Raw genomic sequence first — 25,960 nt, 5'->3', positions numbered from 1 at the left:
TTCCGAACTCACACCCCTGTCTCAGTGTCCTGAGCTCTGGGGTTGCAAACATGATCAACATGATCAACCTTAAACATGTGTGCTGTGTTCTTTCAACAATGAGCAATGAGGCAGTGTGTGGCTTTTAACAGTGATGAAATGGTATAATAAGGTCACTGCCAGCCCCAAGCAAGCTGGACCTGTGGTGTGTTTTCAAATAAACCACCTGTAGTTAGTATTTTTTCATATAGTTTTTTTTAAATGAGTTCAATCTCCAGTACCTTAAAAAAAAAAAGGAGAGAACTAAATGAAAATAATTTGTCTTGAACTAATTGTTTAACCTGACTGTGGTGGCACATCCCTGTAATCCCAACACTCGGGAGGCTAAGGCTAGAAGAATCAGTTCAAGATCAGCCTGGGCTACATAATAAAACCCCCATCTCAGGAGGAAAAAACAACCTTCTTTTCTTTTGTTTTCTTTTCTTCTTTTCTTTTTTTCTTTTTTCTTTTCTTTTTTTGCTTTGCTGTAGTCTCTTGACAAAGGCACCATGTTCAGAATGCCCTGCTTTTTCCTGGTTAGCAAGCAAATATTCCTCTGTTCTTGGGTGTGCCTTCTCTTTTCCTCTCTTCCTCTCTCCTGTTCCCTCACTAACTGATTCCGCACTACCTTCCATTCGTGTGTGTGTGTGTGTGTGTGTGTGTGTGTGTGTGTGTGTGTTGTAGTGTGTGGTGTGTGTGGAGTGTGTGTGCTGTGTGTGAATGTGTGTGTGGTGTGTATGTGTGTGTGTGGTGTGTGTGGTGTGTGTGTGGTGTGTGTGGTGTGTGGTGTGTGCATGTGTGTGTGTGGTGTGTGTGTGTGGTGTGTGTATGTGTGAGGTATGTGTAGTGTGTATGTGATGTGTGTATACATGTGTGTGTGGTATGTATGTGGGGTGTGTGTGGTGTGTGTATGTGTGAGGTGTGTGTAGTGTGTGTGTGTGGTATGTGTGCATGTGTGTGTGTGGTGTGTATGTGGTGTGTGTGTGTGGTGTGTGTATGTGGTATGTGAGTGGTGTGTGTGTGTATGTGTGTGGTGTGTGTGTGGTATGTGTGTGTGTGGTATGTGTGTGGTGTGTATATGTGTGTGGTGAGTGGTGTATGTGTGGTGTGTGTGTGGTGTGTGTGTGTATGTGTGGTTTCTGTGTGTGTGTGTGTGCGGTATGTGTGTGTGTGTGTGTGTGGTATGTGTGTGTGTGTGGTATGTGTGTGTGGTGTGTGTGTGTGGTGTATGTGTGTGTGTGTGTGTGTGTGTGTGTGTGTGTGCATCCCTATTTTCCTACTGTTCCCCTATTCTGTACGGCCCGAATGCCATTATTAATTATCAGTTTAACACTTGCCTTGCTGATCTGGATCTAATACCTCCTGTTCTCACCTCTCCCTGCTGGACCAGCAGTCTACAACAGAAATGACAGCTGTGTGAACACATGCCTATACACACAGCCATCCCTCGGCATCTCCAGGTGATTGATCACAGGGTACCAAACCCCTTAGATGCTCATTTCTTATTCAGATTGGCAATGTGTTTTCATATAATCTATTCATGTATCCCCATATATTTTAAATTATCTCAAGATGACTTATACCTGAGACAATGTAAATTTCCCCTACATTCATCTGCAATGCAAAATTTATATAAATAATTATACACTGTGCTATTTAAGATAGCATGACAAAAAATATTCCACATGTTCACTATGAATTTGGCCATCTTCTCCCTGAAGATAGCTGAATCCATGGCCATGTAACTTATCAGAAATATAGATATACTTGTATGTTTATATGTGTACATATATGTAACCATGATAGATGGTGATGGCCACGTGGGTAGGCTCATAGATGGATGGATGATATAATGACGTGAGAGAAAGAGAGAGGAAGCAGAGATAAAGAATAGGCAGGAAGTGTGCCTAGCTTAGTTACCCAAAAACCTTCTAAGGGTCAAGTTACAGAGTTCATGGAAATGTGAAATAAAAATGAGACTGAATATGGGTATCAAATGCATGCCCCTCTGTTTCTGGTTACAACAAGACTCCTACAAACACTAACAGCAGCTCATGAGAGACTCTCTGAGGGAGGTATGTGAGTGCCAGAAGGCAATTTTGTTCCTACATCAAAACATCATTTTCTGAACGAAGAGGCATAAATCCTAGCAAAGGCCAAAAGAGAGGGGGGATGCTACTTCCTCAGAAGTATCCCTCAGGCATGGGATGAGGTTGAATTTGTTCTTTGCCAAACCTCAGAGCCAGGGCCTAAACTCTTCAGGCACCGGACGCCACCAGAAGTACACGCCCCCTTGGCTCACATAACAGCCGAGACCAGGAAGGAGGACATTCTGTGTGGAAGAGCATGCTCTGACTGGCTTCTCTCTCATGGAACAGACAGCTCCTCACACCTGTTCCTCAGTATTCCCCAGCCCTGCGCTCCACTGACTGCTTTTGAGGAGTTACTTTAAGCCATTCACAGGGTTGGACCAGGATGAACAATGCAGCACATGTCAAAAACCAAATACCTGTAGGCCCAAACCAGCTTTCCGTCAACTCACGGGGCCTAAAATAATTTGTTTATATTTATTTTATGTGCATTGGTGGTTTTGCCTGTCTGTATGAGGGTGTCAAGTCCCCTGAAACTGGGATTACAGATGGTTGTAAGCTGCCATGTGGGTGCTGAGAATTGAACCCGGGTCCTCTGGAAGAGAAGTCAGTGCTCCTAACCACTAAGCCATCTCTCCAGCCCCCAATTCAGTTTTTAACAAGTAATTTGTATGGCCTTTAACTGTACAGAATTTTTGTGGATAGGGAAAAGGATACATGAAGCAGGACAGTTACAGAAGGCACCTCCAAGAACGCTTACCCATTCATCCGCTCGCACAGAGACTGAAGGTGTCCAGGGCAATGTTAACTGCTTGATACAGGTCAACAAATGAACCAGAAAGATGCCCTGTATCAGAGATGCAGAGAAAAGCATAAGGAAAAAAGTACAGGGGTTTTATAAATGAACATGCTCTAAAGAGGAGAGGGCAATTAGAGTGACCCGGAGATATTGGAGATATTAGGTGACCTGTGTTAGAGGGTGATCAGGGACCCTCACTGAGGCACACTGTAAAGGGGGTGGTGTGTTAGGGTTCTCTAAAGAAATACAACTATGCATCAGTGTGTATATGAATATGTGTGTATGCGTGTGTATACATATATATATGTATATGTATACACACACATAAATATAAATGTCATATATATATATACATACACATACATGTATACATACATGTATACACTTAAGAACTTACCAAATCAGCTCTAAAGTGCCAACACCAGCAGAATCACAGCTAAATGCTGAGACCCTGGTGGTTGCTCAAACCTTGAAGCCTTGTCTCTTGGCAGTTGGAGTAATTCCACAGTAGCTGTCTCTCACTGTGGAGGGGACATCCTGATACCCAGTTGCTGTCAGTGCTCAGGGCCAATGCCCCTAATGCCAGAAGCCAGAAGGTTCCTGGAGAGCTCCTGGCCCCAAATCCACAGAGAAATCTTGAAAATGCTGGTTCTGCGGTCAGGTTAGGAATCAGCAGCTCCAGCAGCAGCAGGGCACATTAACTCATCGACAAGAGGGAAGACCAAAGAGTAAAACATGAAATAGTCCTTCTTCTACCCCATCCTTGTATCTGGACGGGTATCAGAAGGCGCTCTCCACAGTCAGGGCGGGGCCTCTCCACATCAGTCAGAATGACTGGGACAAATCTTCAGGGGTGGCTCCTTACTGAGATGATTACAGTTTTTTATCATGTTGGCATTAAAACCAACCATAAAAGTAGTGAAGGAGGAGACACAGCAAGTGAGTCATGGGTGAATGGGGGAGAGAGAGTGCAGCCACCCTAGCCCTGAGGGGGAGTCCTGGGGGGGAAAGGGGGAAGTGAACAAGGGGTTAATTGGCTATACCAGAACAGAACAAGACGCAATGGAACAGGTAGATGGAGATGGTCTTGCAGAAGGTGTTGCAGGAGCCCTGGGTGAGGAAGGAAGACCCCTTACCCCAGGCCCTAAAAGCCCCATCCCAGCTACCGCCTCAGAGGATGCTTTAAACAGAATAGAGACAGGGAGACCAAGGAGGCCAGTGTGGCCATCCAGGTGGGAGACACTGGTGGTTTGGACCATGAAGGAGGGTAGGACACTCAAAACTGGATAGTTCCAAATGAGCCTTAGGGAGACCAGTTTGATACAGAATGGAAGAAAATGCCCAGGATGGCATCATGGTTCCCTGTGAGCCACTGGAGGGGGAAAAATGAGCTTTGAGATACAAAGACCTCAGGCAGAGCAGGTGTGTCGAATGCTAATCAAATCAGCCCTGAGCAGATGGCGTATGACATCCATCATATGACCAGGTACGGTTGCCATGACTGCTTCTCCCCCATCCGTGAAAGTCAGGCTCTCTGAGGAAGGTGCTTTGGGATCCGACTTAGGTGGCATCTCTCAAGGGAGCAGTGGATACCCAAGCCAAGGTGGTCCCCGGCAATAATAAGCTATATGACACATCTGTTGTACAGACTTCTGGTTTTTTCAAATGTAAACTTGAGTACCCATTTCCCTGAAGAGTCAAGGACATTTTCTTTGTTATGGGAACATGTAATTTCAGATAAATATGACAAGATAAATATTTCAGCTTCCTGTAACTTCTCAGATGCCTTCAATTATTTGCTCCTGGTAGACTGACAAGCGGGTAAAAACCAGACATTCTACTTATATGGCTTCTTTTGTTATATAGAGCCATGGGATTCTTTTAAGTTGTTCTTATAAAACCTGAACCATATGAAGGAAGCTATATGTCTCACTCATTACCCATGGTGCTTTGCTTTATTCTTAGTGATGTGGTTGAATTCCATCTTATGCCAGCCACCTTTTTGGTCCCTCCTTGTGGTGGTTTGAACATGCTTGGCCCATGGGAAGTGGCTCTATTAGGAGATGTGGTCATGTTGGAGGAAGTGCATCACTGTGGGGGTGGGCTTTGAGGTTCTTATGCTCAAGCTCCACCCAGTGCAGAAGAGACCATTTTCCTGGCTGTTTATAAAAGACAGTCTCCTCCTGGCTGCCTTGGGATCAAGGTGCAGAACTCTGGACTCCTCCAGGACCATGTCTGCTGCAGCCTACCATGCTTCCCACCATGATGATAAGGGACTGAACCTCTGAAACTGGAGGCCAGTGCCAACTAAATGTTTGCCTTTATACGAGTTGCCTTGGTCATGGTGTCTCCTCACAGCAATGAAACCCAAACTAAGACAGTGCTGCAGGATGTGGGGAAGCAAGGTTTCTTGGAGCTCACAGTTTCAGACATTTCAGCCCGTGGTTAGCTAACTCTAGTTAGCTAACTAGTCACCTTCTCTTCCCGTGATAAGTACTTTGACAAAAAAGTAACATGGGGAAGGAAGGATTTTTTTTGTTGTTGTTGTTGTTTTGCCTTACGTGTCTCAGTCACAGTCTATCACTAAGAAATGTCAGGAGAGGAGCCAAGCAGAAGCAGAGGCAGGAACCATGGGGCAAGGTGCTCACTCGCTAGCCTAGTCTCTGTGGCTTGCCCAGCATGCTACGTTATACAACCTGGAACTAGCTGTCCAGGGGTGACACTGCCCGAGTTGGCTGGGTCCTCCCACATTTATTATTAATCAGGAAAATCCCCCCCACACACACACACACAGACTTGCCTACAGGCTAATGTGATAGAGGCGTGTTTTCAATAGAGGTTCCCTCCCCCCAGATGACCCCAGCTTGTGTCAAGTCGACAAACCATAACTAGAACAAGACCTGCAGTGAGGTGGAACACCTGGTGTCAGGGAGGTACAGCAAGCAAAACAAAGCTGTTCACTGCACAGGAGCCTGAAGGCTGGGGTGGGGGAGGGGAGGAAGGAACAGGGGACACGCGCTCATCCACAGAGTATCCACAGTGGCCACCTGCCCGGCTCCAACTTTTAATAGCAAGTTCATTTCAATCTACATGTTTGCTTCTTCATTTAATTCTCCTCTTCATCCAAATCCAGGTGTTCTGGAATGTCCCACTGTTTTTATTAATTTTTTCTCTCTTTATCTTCCTGGTGTATTCATTTGGTATTATAAGTTGAATTCTCTGCCTCCATAGACCTTGCTCCAAATGTACCCAGTCTCCACCTTCAACACTAAAACAAACTCTCCTTCCATTGTAATCCCTCCTAATCTCGGCCCTGACAATCCCACCGGGAGCCTGACCCACATGACTTTGAGAGACCTTCTCTTTTGGAGTTCTCCTCACCAAGTGTCCCTCAGACAGTGGCTTCCTTCTGATCCTATCCTTCCTCTCTCTGCCTGAGTTGAGTGCTTGAGGCAGAGGTCAGAATTTGCTTCAGCAGGACTCTTAAGGCTCCATCCATTCCTGTGAATTGATTCTAGGCCCTTTGGCCACCTTGTTCCTTATGTTGTGTAGACAAAGCAGGAAATGAGTTGAGCACGGAGAGCATGCCAGAGAGGGGAAAGGCCCACGGAGAGCTATAGGAACTCCTGACTGTAGTTAGAACACTTATTTTTCTTTCTTTAACTTTTCCAATTTATTCCTTGACAATGTATACACGATATATTTATACATTACCCTCTTGTATCCCCCTCCACTTCCTCTGAACATTTTATTCTTCCCAACAAATCCCCTCTGACTCTTACATCTTTTATTTTATGGCCCACTGAGTTTAGTCAATGTGCTGATGTTGATTGGAGCATGGGCGACTTACCACTGGCTATACCACTGAAGAAAAATACCTCAGATAGAACAGGTTGGGAAGGAAAGCTAAGAAGACCGCTTAGGACTTACTGAGCTCTTGTTAGAATATAATGGTGGGGCCAATTGCTTGTAATTGTCCAGAATAATGGGAAAGTCAAAGATGGAGTGAAAAATCTGCATTTAATAGACTGTCCATAGAATTTAAGTCACAGAATGGAAAAGATTATAAAGGAAATGATTAAGCTCGGACAGCAGAATGCCTGAGGACATTCAGGTTTCAGAGACTCGGACACAGGAACTCAGCAAAGATGCCAAGCAAGGGTGATGGCAACATCCTCAAAGCCCAAGGAGACAGTGCTCTGTGGAGCAGGGAGAGATCCACCCTGGTGAGTGCTGGCGAGTCAGATAAGAGAGGACCAAGAAGCAACCACTGAACCAACCAACACCCAGGGAGTCTCTAAGGTGGCCTTCATTATTATTTAAAGAAATGCCAGCTTCTTTGTCATGCAAACTTCCTTGTTTGCCTACCATGCCACCCCAGGTTGTCCACTCCAGGACTCTGATAAATAATTACTAATCGAATCAGGTAGGAAGGAGAGGCAAAGCGTGATTAAGTAGGTGAGTCTGATTACCAACCTCTTGGCCAGTCCCACCCTCTCCAGCCCTATCCAGTTGGTCATCAGACTCCCATATTTATTCCTGCCTCTCATCCCACATACTCAAGACCTCCAGGCCTTGACCTTTGAGCCATCAGTACCATTCAGTCCTGGCTATGGTGCCATCCTTAGCCCAGAAATACTGTATTCACTGAGCTATTCCCTGGGACAGTTGAGGGAACTGAGTTTCAGTCATCAGAGCTAAGAATCCACTCATCTGGGTTTGAGCCCAAGGACTCTGTTGCTAAACTCCATCAGTCACTAAGGTTATTAACTGAACTCTCAGCATGTCTTACATTGCAGTATTCCCAAAGAACTGTCAATCAAGTTCTACCATCCTAGTAAGTTGGAAAGCAGCGGATCTACCTGCTTTAAATTCAGCTTGATTCCTCCAGAGAAGGGATCTCCTTTCTCTTTTCTGCCCTCAAGACAGAAAAGCTTGAGTGACTCAGAAGGACAAGGACAAGAATAATTACATAATTTGAGCTTGATTTTTTTTTCCCTGAGGAGAATTCTTGTCAAGTAACAGCACATTGTCTAAGAGCAGAGGCTTAAAGTCGTGATTCCTGGAGTCTCTTTTTCCCAGTAAAAATATTTAATTATTTATTTCTGGTCCTACACAAATAAGTGTCTGTGCTGAAGGCATACCACACTTTGGATTTTCTCAGAGAGTTGGGGTTTATGGAGTCTCTTAGGTTTAGAATTAGGAGCACTGTGAAAACTCTCAAAAGCATAAAAATTATTTTTGTGGGGAGAGGGGTAATTAGGAAAATTTACATTCCCATCATCAAAGGGTATATTTAATTAATTCTCCACTATAGGCCACAGATCTGATTATTAAACTTCTGTACTTGACACAATTGTTAGGTGAGATAGAATTTGGAAATAAGGGCTAGAATTTTTTGTATCTTTAAAAATAATTAAAATTTCTGACCTCCACATGTACACATGTACGTGCATGCGCGCGCGCGCGCGCACACACACACACACACACACACGAAATATAAAAGCACTAAAACCATGAAGGTTAACATAGTGGCTGTAGGGATCCCATCTCTCAGTCGTCCTGGGTTTCCAGTCTACATAAAATTCTCATTCTGTCCCCATTACAACCTTATAAACCAAGGTAAAAATAGTGAGTTTGTAATAGATAAAACTAAAATAGATACCAACGTGTATGCTACTCAATATGTCCAAAAATGAAATATTTGGCAGGGTTTTAGAGAGAGAACCCAAACAAACATCATTGGTGAAGAACAGGAGAGACATCACAACAGACTCTGGTCTAATTCCAAGAATCCTAAGGACACAGTTTTAAAATATGTATCATACCAAGCTGGAAACTATAAAAGAAATGGATAAATTTTGAGATATATGTAGTCTACCAAAGCTAAATCAAGATGAAATAAATAGTTTAAATAGACTCATAATATTCAATGAGATAGAAATAGTACCTAAAAAATACCTCAATAGACACAAATCAGATATATTCAGTGAAGAATTCTACCAAACCATCTAAGAACTAATGCCAATACTCCTCAAAGTACTCCATAAAATAGAAAATGAAGGAATATCTTAAGTTCTATTTATAAAGCCAGTACTATCCCGATACTAAAACCAGACAGAAAACCAACACAAAAAGATAATTATAAGGCAATAGCTCTGAGAATATGAACAAAAAAAAAAAAAACTCAGAAAATACTTACAAACAGAACCTAAGAGCACATTTAAAAGATCATCCACCATGATCAACTTAGTTAGCTCCATCTCAGAGATGCAGAAATGGTTCAACATAAATAAAACAATAGACTATAGGACCACACAGAAAAGCTCTCTTGACAAGAATCCAGCATCCCTTTTTAATAAAAGCGCTAAAGACTGTAGGAATACAGAGGCCATATCTCAGCATAATAAAGTCAATATACAGCAATCCCATAGTCAGTACCTTGCTAAATGCAAGGGGGAAATGCAGACCATTTCCACTGAAATCTACAAGATAAGGACACCAACTCTCCTACTCCTATTCAATTTAATACTTGAAATTGTAGGCCAGCCACACAGAGGCGCATGCCTTTAATCCCAACATTTGGGGGGCAGAGGCAGACAGATCTCTGTGTGTCACGGACCACCCCAGCCGGGTATGGGGGTCCCTGGGATGAAGGTCTCAAAGTCCAGGTGGGTAAGGATTTGGCGGTGACAAACAGAAACAAACACAGAGGCAGTTTAAATCTGAGTGTATTTTGTAGCTCTCAAGCAGGGGATTTTATATATTAAAAACTAAACATAACAACTCTTAGAAAGTGTATCTAGTGAAACAATCACTAATATCAACAAAAATCATCTGGCACAGTAAAATGTAAAACTCATCTGAGCATCACAACTCTGAAACTATATGTTTAGTGAATCACAAACAGAACAGGTAACATCATTATTAATAATATAAATCATCAAAATATAACAATTTTAAAAGAATGTATTTAATAGGGCAGTCATCTAAGGCTAGTGGTGTATTTTCAAGAACAGGTTAATACATTTTTATGGTCAGTGCTCTTAACTGTTGAGCTAACTTTTTAGCCCCATATGGTTAATTATTATTTAACATCTAATTCTGATTTTTTTAATAAATCTTTAACGTATAAATTTAAGCTATTTTTATTTATTTAACCTGAGTTCAAGGACAGCCTGATCTACATAGTGATTGCCAAGGCTATGTAGGGAGACCAAGAAAAAAGCCAAAACAAAGCTTGAAATATTAGCTACAAAAATAAGACAAATGAAGGAGATAATGAGGATATAAATAGAAGAGGAAGAAGTTCAAGTATCCTTATTTCAGATAAAATGATTCTATATATTATAAAATCCTAAGGACTCTGCCCAAAACTTCCTACAGCTGATAAATATATCCAGCATAACAATAAGATACAAAAATTAGTAGCCTTCCTATACACTGAGGAGCTCATTTACAACAGCCTCAATATATATATTCCTGAGCTGAGCAGGGAGGGGTGTCTAACCAAGAAAGTGAAAGATTTATAAAAATTAAATGTAAGTGAATTTAAAATAAGCAATAAAGTTTACTTAGGAAGACATTTAACAAAGGATGCAAAATATGTGAACACTGGAAACTATAAAACCCTATGAAACAGTTCATAATTTGCATAAGATGCTCATAGAAGACTCGTGATTAAGATGCCTTTCTCTCAGCCTGGCGGTGGTGGAGCCCACCTGTAATCCCAGCACTCTGGGAGGCAGAGGCAGGCGGATTTCTGAGTTCGAGGCCAGCCTGGTCTACAGAGTGAGTTCCAGGACAGCCAGGGTTATACAGAGACACTGAAATGTCTCATGAAACTTAAGAGACCTTAGAATAACCCTAATAATATTCTAAAAATGTTGTAGGGCGGGGGGGGGGGGGGGGATAGAGAACTTAAAGCTTCATAATTTGGAAACTGGAAGTGAAGCTAGTGTTAGGTGTCACATGACAGAAAACTACGGATTCAACTCCACAACCAAAAAGGAAAGAAAGAAGGAAACTCATCTTAAGGTTACTAGAAATCCACAACGATCAAGACAGTGTGGTGTGGATATAAAGATAACAGATGTGCCGAGTCAAACAGACCCAGGAACATTGCAGGTACACTGGTCAGTTACGACAAAGGCAGGGTAATTCCACTTCCACTGAGAAAGGGCAGTCTTTGCTCCAGATGTGCTGCAAATTGCGGCTATCCATGTGTGGAGAGCAAGCACTGGCTCTTTCTTTACACCATGCCTAAAGGAATTCATTGGGTAAATATACAAATATATAAACTAAAATGATGACACTTACAAGAAAACATGGGAAAATTTAATCTTAAATTATCCGAAGAATTCTCTGATAGAACAGAGAGAGAGAGAGAGAGAGAGAGAGAGAGAAACATAAGCTCTAAAAGAAAATGATTAATTGAACACCAAAAATTTTAAATTGTGTTCATCAACAGATACTTGAGAAAACTGATGTTCAAGAGAAGATATAAATAAACCCACATCTAAGAAAGAGTTTAACTTCAGATGACATTTTTTAAATAATTTACTTTTTTAAAAAAAATCCATAATCAGAAGACAGAAAGATGTGCAAGAATCCAGGCGTGGTAGCACACACCTGTAATCCAAGCACTCGGGAGGCGGAGACAAGAGGATTATGAATTCCCGGCCAGCTTGGGCTACATAGTTAGTTCCGGGACAGCCTGGGGCTGAAGGAGGGAGAAAGGGAGGGGAGGAAGGAGGAACTGTCACAGGAATCCTCCACAGAATTTGTCCTTAAGGGAGCGAAAGCTAAGACCACAATGAGGACTTAATTAAGAAAAAGGAGTCAGGCTGCACGCCTTTGATCTCAGTGGCTCGGGAGGCACAGGCAGGTGAATCTAACTTTGAGGCTAGCCTGGTCTATACAGAGAGCCCTGTCTCAGAAAAAGAAAAAGGAAGGAAGAAAGGAAGAAAAGAGCAAAGGAAGGAAGGAAGGAAGGAAGGGAGGGAGGGAGGGAGGGAGGGAGGAAGGAAGGAAGGAAGGAAGGAAGGAAGGAAGGAAGGAAGGAAGGAAGGAAGGAAGGAAAGAGCAAAGGAAGGAAGGAAAGAAGGAAGGAAAGAAGGAAGGAAGGAAGAAAGGAAGGAAGGAAAGAAAGAAGGAAGGAAGGAAGAAAGGAAGGAAGGAAAGAAGGAAGGAAGGAAGAAAGGAAGGAAGAAAAGGAGGGAATGAAGGAAAAAAGAAAGGAGGAGGGGGAAGGAATAGGGAGAAGGAAGAGAAGAAAATAAAGTGAGTAAGATTTTGGGAAGCTGGAAGTTCTAGATTTTGCCTCTGCCCCTGCCCCTTCCCCTGCCCCTGCCCTGCCCCTGCCCCTGCCCCTGCCCTGCCCCTGCCCTGCCCCTGCCCTGCCCCTGCCCCTGCCCCTGCCCCTGCCCCTGCCCTGCCCCTGCCCTGCCCCTGCCCCTGCCCCTGCCCTGCCCCTGCCCCTGCCCCTGCCCCTGCACTGCCCCTGCCACTGCCCATGCCACTGCCCCTGCCCCTGCCCCTGCACTGCCCCTGCCTCTACAAGATGGAACCATGGTATGACCACAATGCAAAGGAAATTGGCAGCTTTTTAACAGCTATACACCCATTCACTGTGTAATCCAGCAAAACCAAAGGTCACATAAAAGAAACAACAACACAGCACTCTTTCTCTGTGTTCAAGGCTGGAGACATGGCCGAGAAAATGGCTCAGCAGGGAAAGCACTTGCATGCAAGCCTAACAATGACTTTGACTCCCCAGAATTCACAGTGGAGGAAGAGATCCAGTCCCTGAAAGTTGTCCTCTGACTTCTGCATAGAACACCATAGTATGCTCATGCCCACCTCACACACACACACACACACATTGATGATGATGATGATGATGATGACGATGATAATGGTGATGATGATGATGATGATGACGATGATGATGATGACGATGATAATGGTGATGATGATGATGATAATAATAATAATAATCTAGAAACAACCAAATATGTTTCAACTGGTAAGTGAGTGAACAAAATTTAGTGCATGTCTTAGGGTTTCTATTCCTGTACAAAACATCATGACCAAGAAGCAAGTTGGGGAGGAAACGGTTTATTCAGTTTACACTTCCACATTGCTGTTCATCGCCAAAGGAAGTCAGGACTGGAACTCATACAGGGCAGGAGGCAGAAACTGATGCAGAGGCCATGGAGGGCTGCTGCTTGCTTCCCCTGGTTCACTTAGCCTGCTCTCTTGTAGAACCCAGGACCACCAGCCCAGGGACGGCACCACCCACAAAGGGACCTCCTGCCTTGATCACTAACTGAGAAAGTGCCTTACAGCTGGATCTCATGGAGGTATTTCCTCAAGGGAGGCTCCTTTCTCTGTGTTAACTCCAGCTTGTGTCAAGTTGACACACAAAACTAGACAGTACAGAACATTTATCACAAAGTGGGATAGAACTCAGCAATTTAAAAGAACAAAGGTGAAGAATATCGCTAAGTGGTAGACCAATTGCTTAGCATATGTAAGGCTCGGGTAAGGAGGGGAGGAGTCATTTTTGCTTGCAATCACATGTAAAAGTAAAAAAATAACTGAAACTCATTGACAATATGCATTAAAAAGTGAATGAGTCTAAAAGGCATTTGTGCTAAGTGAGAAAGAAGCTAAAAGAGTGTATGATTTCATGTGCATAATTTTTTTAGAAAAGGCAATACCACAGTGACAGAGTAAGTTAGCAGACATCTGTCCCTGGGGTAGTGGTAGGTCTTGAACCCATCAGAAGGGTGAATATCATATCTTCTGATGTGGTGTTATGTTCCTACCTGTTGTTGGTGGCATGATGGAAGGGTGAAGTTTACGGCATATAAAATATGCCTCAAAACTTGTTTTTAAGTTATATTGAGAATAGTTAGCAGGCTGTCCAACAGGCAAAGACCAAAGACAGGTGTGTACATGCTGTCCCCCACAACCTCACTGCTTTCCTGGATCCAAGGAGCTGCTAGAGAGAGAGAGAGAGAGAGAGAGAGAGAGAGAGAGAGAGAGAGAGGAGAGAGAGAGAGAGAGAGAGAGAGGCTAGGTGGACTCAGCATGCTTTGCGCACAGGCCTGGCTCTTTTCCAATCAGACTGATGGGAAGATAATGAAGCATGCTCAGTGGTTCTCTCCATCTGAATCACCCATTTTATGGATTATTTGAGACACAGAAAAGACCCAGTATCCTAGACCTCCAGAATTTTGCCTGGAGCACAAAGACATCCACTGAGTGTGGACGCCTCCTTTCACTATGTAATTTTTGATACTGTCTTTGGTAGTCCTACTCACGCTAGTGAAGGTAAGAGTTTGAGACTGTGCACTGGTTCAAATGGTTGTGTTAGTGGGGGTTTTCCTAGCAGGGTTTCTGAAATCTGTTCCTAAGCAGAATTTGAGACTTACAGTTGATGCTCCATATTGGTAGAGTCTTTACCTAAGATGCCAACTGATCAAGAATCATAAGTATTTGGGAGAAATCTGCAATGGTTCTAAACATGCACAAACATTCTCCCTGTCTTTATTCCCTATGGATACAGTGTTGCAACTATTTACACAGTTTTTACACATTATTAATATTATACAACCCCAACCCCTAGAAAGGGTTGGAGGATGCAGCTCAGTTGGAAGAGTGTTTTCCCAGCATACATGAAGCCTGGAACTCAGTCCCCAGCACTGCATATACCAGGCACGGCGTGCCCTCCTGTATTCCCAGCACACAGAACAGGAGGCAAGAGGACTGAGAAGCACAAGTTCAAGGTCACCCCCTGCCACAGAGCAAATTCAAGGCTAACCTGGGCTACATGAGATCTTATCTCAAACAGAGAATCATCACTGTCCTCAAGTCAGGATCTGTAAGATTAAAATTACATAACAAACATAAATAACCTGGTTTTTGTAGGAAGGCTCTTGACACTAACATTAGAGGTATTTTCTCCATGTCATCTTTGAAAGAATATCATGCACTGAGCATAAGGCGCAATATTTTCTCACTACCCAGTGACAAGTTCAACAAGCCATTGGGAACCGGGCTGGCCTGGGACTGCTGCCACTAGTAAGAGCTGAGCAGCCACACCCTACAGAGCGCAAGGGCCGCTCATCCCACATCTCAAGAAATTAGAGAGATGCTTCCAGTTTGCATTTCAAAATGGAAAATATGTCCCAAGTGCGGGGTAACCCAGAAGTGATTTGAATGCATTAGCATAGAAATTATATTTTTTATGTTTCTTGTCATCTGTTTGTTTTCCTTTTTTAAAAGACTTATGAAGAATCCGATAGCAGGAACAAAATCTGGTTATTGTCTGAGAATTTCAAGCTATTTTCTAATACACTATCAATACCAGGTTGTAGAAGACTATGGTTTGTAAAAACAATGGGAAGTGGTTAGGTACTTAATCCTTTTTACTTTAAAGTTTACTTAAAATTCTGGTCCCTAGGGGAGTGGTTCACCATAAGTGCTTGCTGGGCAAGTGTGAGGATCTGATTTCTGATGCCCAGTGCCTACATACATGCCAGGAGGCTACGGCAGCTCTGCTGTCACAACAACGACCGGAAGTTAGAGGACAGGGCTCCAGGATGGAGAAAGCTAGTTAGATAGAGTATCCATTTCAGCGAGTTCTACATTCAGTTGAGAAACCCTGCCTCAACAAATAAGCTTGAGATAAATCAAGGAAGGCCCTCGGTGTCAGCCTCAGACGTCTGCATGTGGGCTAGAAAGACAGCTCAGCAGGTAAGAGCACTGACTGCTCTTCCAGAGGTCCTGAGTTCAAATCCAAGCAACCACACGGTGGCTCACAACCATCTGTAATGGGAATCTGATACCCTCTTCTGGGTGTGTGTCTCAAGACAGCTACAGTGTACTCATATAAATAAAAATAAAGAAATAATGTTTTTTTAAAAAGATGTCTGCATGAAGTTTTATACATGAATGCCCACACCACTGGAGCCCACATGTATAGACACAAGTGCACATACATCTATAAGCAAAAACAAATCAAAATTATGCTTTCAAAACTCTAGAGTATTGTCTCGAAGAGTCGTTTGATATGTGGTGCAAATGTCAACTTTAGACCATGCAGCTCAGCCCCTTGAAAAGAGTCAAAGTAGCCATGCATTTCGGTTCGGTTGCTTAAGCATACAAAGATCTCAAGTGCGTCTCATTCAGTAATACAAAAAAGAAAGAAAGAAATGTCACACAGTCACGTTTCTTCTTAGCCTTCCATTTCTGAATGGGATCTTTAATGAGGCCAAAAAAGTCAGCACATGGACATTGGAGGGGGGTCTCAGTGGATCCCACGGGGATCTTCACAGTGATACAAGTACCCCATGAACCTGTCCTTCTGCCCCATCCAGCAAGCACCTGCCCTGCTGTCAGTGACTGAATGAATGAGTTCCCATCTGGACACCTACTTCTCCCCTGCCACCTCCCAGAGGCTCCTGCAGGGCCCCCCAGTGCCTTGGCACTTTCCCTAGATCCAGTCCCTGTGACAAGCTGTCCATGGTTTGGTCTCCTGAAAAGTCTAATCTCTTCCTATCTCTGGTCCCTAGCCTTACCCCAGTTAGTTCAGGGTCTGACCTGTGTGGAGTCACACTGACCAATTGTTGTGACCACCACATCGCTCTGCTACATGGGATGTGGAGGCTCTGACATGGGCTAGAGAGGCTTGAGAGAGCTTCCCAGAGGCAGGCAGAAGCCTGCAGCTACTACTGTTTTCCTCCTTAGTTTGTGTTGGCCTTTCCTAACCCAAGATACCAGATAAAGCGTCCACTGTTCTTTATTCTCATTAACCAGATTTAGACCCATCCTGGGCACCATTTAAGCTGCCAATGGAAACTATGTTGACTTTTGTAAAATATTGTATATTATCAATGGTTCCATTATTCAGATCTGTTTCACATCAAGTCTGCTACCTGGAGAGGAATCAAGTACTGAGAGTTAGTGACATGACTTAGTATAAGGCACATTCTTTCAGAGGGCCCTGCTGCCGTAATGGATGAGCCTGGTGGCCTTATAACTCTTGGGCAAGCCCAAACTCACAGTTGACATTGAACTCATGGTTTGCTTTAAACACACACACACACACACAAAAGTAAGTAAGTAAATAAATAAATAAATAAATAAATAAATAAATAAATAAATAAATAAATAAAACCCTCATAGTAAAGTGTCCATCACTGAGCAGGAAGGGTGAAGCAGGAGGATCATAAATTTGAGGCCAGCCTGGACTACCAGAGACCCTATGACAGATTTCCTTCTTATGTTAATGAGCCAATTTAACCCATCTACTTGGTATGTTCTTTTTCATTTTTATTATATTTTTATTTTATGTGTATGAGTCTTTTGCCTCATGCGAACCATATGTGTTTCTTGTGCCCAAGGAAGCCACAAGAAGGCATTGGATCCCTTGGGTTAGAACTATAGATTGTTGTGAACCACCATTTGAATGCTGAGAGTCAAACCTGGGATCCTCTGTAAGAACAACAAGTGCTCTAACCCTGAGCCATCTCTCCAGCCCTCCATTCTGATCTCACCTCACCCTGAAAAGCCAAAAGAGAGCTTTTAAGATGGACCTGAGATTATCCATCTCCTCCATTGCTGGGGCGGTTGCTTAGCTCTCAAAAGTACTGAACGCCAAGAACCTCACAATTGTGTTCTTGTTTTGTGATTGACAACTGCTATTGATGTTTGACTCACGGTTTTCCTTCTGGTTATCTTTGTGAATAGTAAGGAGGTTCTGTAGCTTGCATGAGTGGTGAGAGCCAAGTCAGCCTGCCTTGCATCATGCTGAACCACGGATACACATGACAGTGTAGGGCTCGTGTTTCTACACCAAAAGAATCCCTGCAACTTCTGGCTTGCCATTTCTTTTTGCTTCCTAGTTTGTAAAATATCCTGACCTGTGTTTTCTTGTCACTCTTTCCGACCTTAGGAATTCTTTGACCATGTGAAGAAACTGTGGGATGACGAGGGGGTGAAGGCTTGCTTTGAGAGATCCAACGAGTACCAGCTGATCGACTGTGCACAATAGTAAGTTGCTTCCCAGGCCAGGCTTCATCTTGCCTGTGCTCCCCCTACACTATAGCTCTGAGGTTTCCTAAAAGCAGGAATCAAGAGTAACTTTGACTTCAGAAGTTAACTTTCTAAAGAGCTGTTTTTGGCAACATTGTTTCCCTGAAGGTGTATTCAGTAATGTTGTTTCACTGAAGGAGCTGTTTTTGGTAACATTGTTTCACTGACTGAGATGTGTTCAGTAACATTGTTTCATGAGAGAACCAGAATAGGTTTCACTTTGTCCTCTTAAGTTCTTTTCACTTTTATCCTTTCTGCACAGAGTTAAAGGCATATTTACGAATTATAATGTACTCAAATATTCACTATTATATTTATATTATATTAATGGGAAGCAAGCCTCCCCCAAATTAATTTTTTTTAATAGCAAAATGTGTAGGACTGGAGAGATGGCTTGCTATCTAAAGAGCACTGGATGTTCTTCCAGAGGACCTGAGTTCAGTTTCCAGCACTCAAATGGCCACTTACAACCAACCACCTCTAACTCCAGCTCCAGAGGATCTGGTGCCCTTGGCTAGCCTCCGTGGGCACCTGCACTGGCATGCACAGAGATTTATGCACACCTATGTAATTTAAAATAAAATAAAGCCTGTTTCCTATCGTTTCCCTGCTGCATTTTGGAGTTCAACATAACAAACCTTACACTGGTCTCAGGCAGGTTCTTACTCCTTTTTGTGCTGTTTTGGAGTAGTTCCAGACTTGAACCAGCAGTGACTTCAGTGTGTTCTGATTGGCTGATAGTGAAAAAGAAAGATTTAGTGTGACCCAGAAGTGAGAGTTGACCACATACTCCTGGTCATACAACTGCTCTGTAACTAGGGTACAGAGCTTCAACAATGACTTTCGTTATACTGCTGTTTCCTGTGGGATGAGTTTGTGTTCCGAGGAAATGATGCTTTCATACTGTCTGAGATCAAGTCCAGGCCAGTGTTGGATCTCACCCATAGAATACAGGTAGTTTGCTTTGTGGAGAGGCTTAAACAATCTTCTCTGGAGTGGGGAAATAAACAAGTGTGTTGTGACTTCCTACAGTGATGGTTCTCGAGCAATAGGACAACACTGACTGATTCCCTTGCAAAGTAAAAAATGCAAATTAACAATCCCTGTGTTAAGACCCCCTTTGTCCCCTGAGATACAGAAGCAAGTGGTACATGCTAGCTTGGGGCCCAGTTTCAACTACACTGCTGTTCATTTCGTGACCAATGATGACATCAGTTACCCATTTAAATGCCTTCTGGGATTTGGAATAACACAGCTCTATAGTGTCATAGTTTAATGAGTTAATTCTAAGTGCACTGGAACTTTCTCTGTGAAGGTCAAACTCACAATAAAGCTGTTGTTGTATGAGAAAAAAACTAAAATAGTTGTTTTCAGAATCATGACCAAGGCCTGACTCTTAAACCATGTGGTAATCCTTATGCTTATTTCATAGTTGAGGCAGGAAGCTCATGAGTCTAAAGTCTGCCTGTGTGATACAACTTCTATCAACCTACATGCTAAAGCAGAAATTGACAGCAGCTGGGATCTCTAGCGTAGCGCATGAGCACAATGAAATTCACATATGTTTGCACAGGAAGTTGGCATGCAGTGTGTGCTTTGTCAACCTGTGTCAGTGTCCTTGTAGACAGTGTCGACACTCCTTGTCACTTGAGGAATTTAATTTCTTAAACAACAAAAATGGAAACCTTACTCTTGTGTCAGTGGAATGAGGAGGTAATGATTTAGCTTCAAGAAGACTGTGCAAAAAAAGATTTAAAAAAAAAAAAGATTTTATTTTAAAGTGGCACAAGTTTGGCTATGAGCAGACCAAGAATCAGATGATGTAATAGCTCTGCCACCACCTGCTGCATGAGACTTGGGACAAAGTATGTCATTGTGGGGGGGGGGGGAGAGCAGTGTCATCTAGTCCCATGGAGTTGTGATAGCACAAATAAGTTAGACACCCAAAGCCCTCAGAATAGTGCCTGCCATCCAGTTTAGCTCTTGGTAAGTATTATTCTTGCTAATGACTGATACCCTGAGGCCCAAAGAGGTAGACTGGGGCATCCCAGAATCATGGTTTCCCAGTAACAGATGTAACCATAGGAAGAGATTTCTGGTTTCCTTCACTTCTGTCCTTGAATACCTCAGAGAGCCCTGAATAGAAAGAATGTGCTTTGTGAACAAGGTTCCTGACCTCAGACTGAGACTCCCTTTCAGGCTTGGTGGGAATAGAGCCCAATTTTCTTACCCTCAAACCTGGCCAAGTCACAGGAAGCTGCCGCCTTAGAGACTTGTTAACCTGATCCTTCATAGCTCCCCATACACCATTTTATCTATCTTCACATGTGAGGATCATGTCGACTCAATGCCTTTGTCTCCTAAGAATGATCTCCTTCTATGCTCAGGTTCCGTGACTGAGGAAATAGAGAATCCAGAGTGTTTTAAGTTACTAAGTAAGGGCTAGAAAAAAATGTAAGCTCTGACCATATCCAATTACTGTTGCCTCATAAAAGAAAGCGCATACAGGCGTCACATTGGCAGTGGGATGTGACCGTGGTGCTGTGCTGTCTGTCCACTCATGAGGCTTTGACCTCATGAGTGGGTCCTGTTCCTATTCGTGCACCCACGTCTCAGTTGGGCATCACCATGGGAAGGTAGTCTTCATCAGTCTTGTATGTTACAGAGTCAAATATTCCTGATGACATGGACATGCTATGAAAAGTGTGTCATTAGACAGTTCCATTGCTACACAGACATCATAAAGCACACATGCTTATGCAGTCCTGGTTTTCACCCAGGCTCCAGGGAGACTAGAGAGAGGCACATATAAATGTTTACTAGGCTACCATTCCTAGGACTTTGATGAATAAAACAATTCAAGATTAAATCAAGCGCTAAAGAGACATGATGCAATCAAGAGACAAGGTAAGGACCAGAAGATGGCTCAGAGGTTAAGAGTACTTCCTGCTCTTCCAGAGGAGAGGAGTGCAGTTCCCAGAACCCAGGTAGCTCACAACCACCTGTAACTACAAATCAGGAGATCCAATGCCCTCTGTTGGCCTCAGCAGAGGACCACACATACACACACAATGAAAATCATTACACATACACACAGAAAAAGTTTATTTACTTATTTTTTTTAAAGGCAGCATAAACACTGGACATGTGAGGCAGCTGCTGTCAGACACCGCATACTAGTTTACAGTCTACTTTTTTTTCCACAAGTAGGAGGAACCTACTCTGAAATCACAGAAGAAAGTCCAGTATGGGAAATACTGCACTGATAACACAGTCATTCCCTTGCCCTATCAGGGACAATGGGCTGCATGTGTTTTATGTGCTGTTCTTTTACCTGGCCTGGAGCCAAGTGTGTGGCTCAGACCAGCATCACTACAAATGCTGGGAAATGCATTGTGTCATGTCCCAAAAGCTGTGAAGACTGGGAAACAGAATCATTCCATATCACATAATCTTGGAGACCACCATCATATGCTCAGTCCAAAGAAGTTTTATGTGCAATGTGGCATTGTAACCTAATTCACAAAGCAAGAGCACCATATTCAATGTGCCACTGATTGGAGACACTGACCCTTGACCTCTTCACAAGTCCATGCCACACCCTAGATTCTCATACATGCAGCTCACTCTTGCCTATCCCCAGGATCATGACGTAATGTTCTTTTCTTTTCTTTTTTTCCCCCCTCTCATCTAAATTGCTAGGGAAAGATCTGACTAATGTCTTGGGTGACTCTGAGTCACTTTGTTATGCTGATCAGCAGTTCTGCACTCTGAACTCAAATCCTTACTTAAAAGTCATCTTTCTATGCGTAATCCTCAGAACCATCTAGAGAAGAGTTCCTTAGTGATACTGAAATCCTGTTTGGGTCTTAGGAGACTGAATGGCTTACTAAGTCCTAAGAAGCCAGGCCTAGTGGTGCTAGGTTGCAATCCCAGCTACTCAGGAGGTAAAGACAAAATAGTAAGTTCAAGGCCTTTTCAGGGTTATAGCAGCGTGGCCAGCTATCTGAAAGCCTAGATCAAAACAAAACTACGAGGGCTCTGGCTTTAGTTCAGTGGTTGCCTAGCATGAATGAAGCCCTATGTTTAATTTTTGAGACCAGAGAGAATAAAGTGTTATTGTATTAGTTTGGGTTCTCTAGAGTCAGAGAATGTATGGGCAGTCTCTATATCGTTAGGGAATTTGTCGATGACTTACAGTCTATAGTCCAACTCCCCAAAAATGGGCAGCAGCAGCTGTGGATGGAAATCCACAGCTACCAGTTCATAAAAGGCTTAATCCATAGTTCCCAGCTGTTTACTCTTAGATATATGCCCAAGAGAGGTACAAACATACATCCATACAAACAAGTGTTCATGGCAACCTTACCCATAGTAGCCAAAATCAGAAGCAACCCAAGTGCCCACCAACAGATAGATGTGCAATGTCCTTGCAATAAAATGTATTCCTGAGCAGGAGAGAAAGGCAGTACTAATGTATGGGTAGGAAATGGACAGACCTGGGAGACACTAAGCTAAGTGATGGAGCCAAAGCCAAAGGCTCACAAATAAATGATCCATGTATGTAGAATGACCGTGAATGACAAATCCATAAGGCAGGTGGTACTCAAGATAAGGGGAGACTGCTCAGGGTAAGTGGACTCTCTTAGGATGATGTATACGTGGGTTACTTTTATATTGTTATGATAAACCCTGACAGAAACAACTTAAAAAGAAAGGACCTGTCTTGGCTCACGGTTTCAAGGAGTTCCGTCATCATGGCCAGCAGGGCATAGTAAAACAGCACACTCACCTCACGTCAGGTGAGGCGCAGGGAGAATAAAACCAGTTTTCTAGTGACGCTCTCCTCTTTCCATCCTGTTCTGCACAGACCCCAGCCTGTGGGTTGTTAGCGCTACCTACCTTTAGGGTGGTGGGTCATCACCCCTTCCATTAATTCTCTCTAGAAACACCTGGAAGTGTGGCTCGCCAATCTCCTAGGTGATTCTGCATACAGCCAAGTTGGCAATAAAGATTACCCATCAGGATGAACATTCTGCAGTTGGCTAGTGTGCTGGCCATACAATCTTGTGAATGTACTAAAACCACTGACTTCTATACTTGAAAGTGGTGACATTTTATATACATATACTACATATATACACATATACATCTCAAAAAGGAAAATGACAAGAGGATGAAGGAATGCAAGGCAGAAAAAATGTTGGGGAGCTGGAGAGATAGCTCAGTGGTTAAGATCTCCCGCTATTCTTCCAGAGGACCTGGGTTCAATTCCCAGCACCCATGTAGCAGCTGACAACCATCTATAACTCCAAAATCTAACACTGTCACACAGACATGCCTACAAAACACCACTGCAATGATATTAAAAAATAAATAAGATATTTTTTTAAAATATGTTTTTAAAAGGTGTCAGGTACATGGGAATCGGGGCTAGCTGTATGTGGGCAGTCACCATGTGGGCCCCATGACAACAGCTACAGCCTCCTCTGTCAGCCCTGCATGTGTCAGTGGTGCATAGCAACATAGTAGAGACATGCATGTGTGTTTGCAAGGCCTGCATCTTCATACTCAGCCAAGCAGCAGAGTGTGCCTGGAAGCTGAAATACATGAACAGAGGGAGACACCTCTAAAATGTAACACGCACATGGGTAAGGTAAATACTCGGAGGCTTCTAAATATCTACTTTGTTCTCTTTGACACACAAGGAGTAGAAATTTCCCCAGGCTGCTTCTAGAAGAAGTAGGATTTTTCCTAACGTCTTTGAGCTACTCTTGAATCAGCTGCACTTTGGGGGCAGCCCTGAGCAGGTGCGTTCTCTTTGGGATAATAGGTGCATTGGATGCTCTTGAGTTTATTTCTTCCTGTTTTCATCTCCTCCACCTTTCCCTTTGCAGAGCAAATTCCAGATAGAGTGAAGAGATAGTGTCCAGCCCAGGTCACCTCAAATGGGCCCCTCTAGCCAGTTACTGGAACTCACTCATCTAGGTCCACAGTCACTTCTCTATCCCTTGAGCAGGGACTACAGCTTCCACATCTGGGACTGAGGAGAGCGGGAATCAGCATTCCCACTGGGCTTGAAACTCCCCACTCTGGTACAAATGTCTTTTTAGCACCAAGCAAACTGCAAATTACCAGAGATTATATTTTATTCCAAGTTCCCTAGTTCCTGCTATGAAATTTTAAACACAGTCTACTGAATTATCCCCCCAAATGCATTTCCTCTAAGGCCTCATAATAAGTGATTAAGTAACCATGGAAACAGCTATTTTAAGAGAGAGAAAATTGAGTCTTTGGAAGATCTCTATAAAATCAGACTTCACTTAATGTAACTTTCCACGCCACCCAGTGTGGGCTCTTGTGTTTTGTACTAACACATATGCTCACTTAGAAGCACATCCATTTCAACAATTGGCTTGGGAAGACTCTTAGAATATCGAAGAAAAAGGGAAAAAAAGGGTGCTCAGGGTGAAGAGTCAGGAAATTCTTGTCCTACAGTCCCAGGTCTGTCTTTCCTCAACAGCCAGCAGTTTCCCTGACCCCATCTACCATCTCTGATTCTGACTTCAACTGTATGGCTTGCTGCCAAGCCCTGGGAATGCTAAACTTTTAGAATAATCTAGAAATCATTGGCACTTATGTAATTTCAACTTCAAAGTTAGTCCTTTGTGGGTAATTTTAAAATAAGAGAAAAAAGAATTTAGAAGACATATATTACACTATACCATTGAAGTCATATAACCATCACCAAGATGGATAAACATAATATTCCTAACTATTCTTTTCAAGTTCATATTTTCTGATTTATTGTCTAGATCTGAAACACTGTTCCTGCTTATGGGCAGTTGTTTTTTGCTTCTCTCTCTCTTTCTCTCTCTCTCTCTCTCTCTCTCTCTCTCTCTCTCTCTCTCTCTGTGTGTGTGTGTGTGTGTGTGTGTGTGTGTGTGTGTGTGTGATGACAGCATGGTGGAGAGAATACAAATGAATAGAAACCTGAGCACTTAGAAGCACATCCATTTCAACAATTGGCTTGGGAAGACTCTTAGAATATCAAAGAAAAAGGGAGAAAAGGGTGCTCAAGGTGAAGAGCTCTTGGCTCCACTCCCCATTTCCTCCATCATTGTTTAGAAATATCTGCCTTACAGCATCCAAAAAAAATTAACTACTTGATTTTTTTTTTTAGCTTTGTGAGGCTCTAGGTGCAATGTGTAGAAGTGTGTTCACATTTATATGCGTAAGCGTGGGCATGCTTACAAGTTCCCTAGTTCCCTAGTTCCTGCTGGGAACATGTATAGTCAGAGGACAAGCCTTAGGGGGCAGTTCGTACCTTCCACCTTGTTTGAGACAAGGCCTCATTTTATCCCCCACTCTGTATACCAGGCTAGCAAGCCCAAGAGCTTCCAAGCCTTCTCCCATCTCTGAGTACCATCCCTAGAATTATAGACAGGTGTGCACACTGAGGTGTCAGGCTTCCTATCTGTTCTGAAGACCAAAACTCGGTCCTCACATCTGCATGCAAGGCTTTTATCTCCTGTGCCATTGCCCCAGTCCACAGAAAGGAAATATTGAAGATGGGTTACTGTACATGATTTTGTGTACAAAATGTTTTGTTTTGGGGGGGGGGGGGCATGCCTGTAATCCCAGGACTCTGGGAGGCGGAGGCAGGTGGATTTCTGAGTTCGAGGCCAGCCTGGTCTACAGAGTGAGTTCCAGGACAGCCAGGACTATACAGAGAAAGCATGCCCTGAAATCTGGAAAGGACTAATGGCATTTTTTAACTGCATTGCTGTTTGTATCATAGGCAAGCTCCCCCCACCACCACCACCTACCTTAGTCCACTATGTTCATATATATAAAAGTAATGTTTCTATAGCTCTAACCTAGTTAAAGGCACAATGTCTGCTTAAAAGTACAACAACCCCAGTGTTCATCGACTGGTAAATGATTA

At 43.2% G+C, this 25,960-nt stretch overlaps 1 protein-coding gene across 2 annotated transcripts in view; it reads left to right on the top strand.

The window, feature by feature from the left end:
• Gnal (G protein subunit alpha L) overlaps positions 1-25,960 on the top strand; it is a 137,831-nt gene that overhangs the window by 83,045 nt on the left and 28,826 nt on the right. For both annotated transcript variants that reach the window (XM_052155187.1, XM_052155188.1), the window contains exon 5: positions 17,873-17,970. In XM_052155187.1, the coding sequence (XP_052011147.1) occupies positions 17,873-17,970 (98 nt within the window). The remainder of the gene's footprint in view (positions 1-17,872; positions 17,971-25,960) is intronic.

This window comes from Apodemus sylvaticus, chromosome 13 (genome assembly GCF_947179515.1).
Source record: "Apodemus sylvaticus chromosome 13, mApoSyl1.1, whole genome shotgun sequence".
NCBI lineage: Eukaryota > Metazoa > Chordata > Mammalia > Rodentia > Muridae > Apodemus > Apodemus sylvaticus.
The sequence above is the reverse complement of the archived record's forward strand: the minus strand, read 5'-3'. Positions and strand labels throughout refer to the sequence as shown.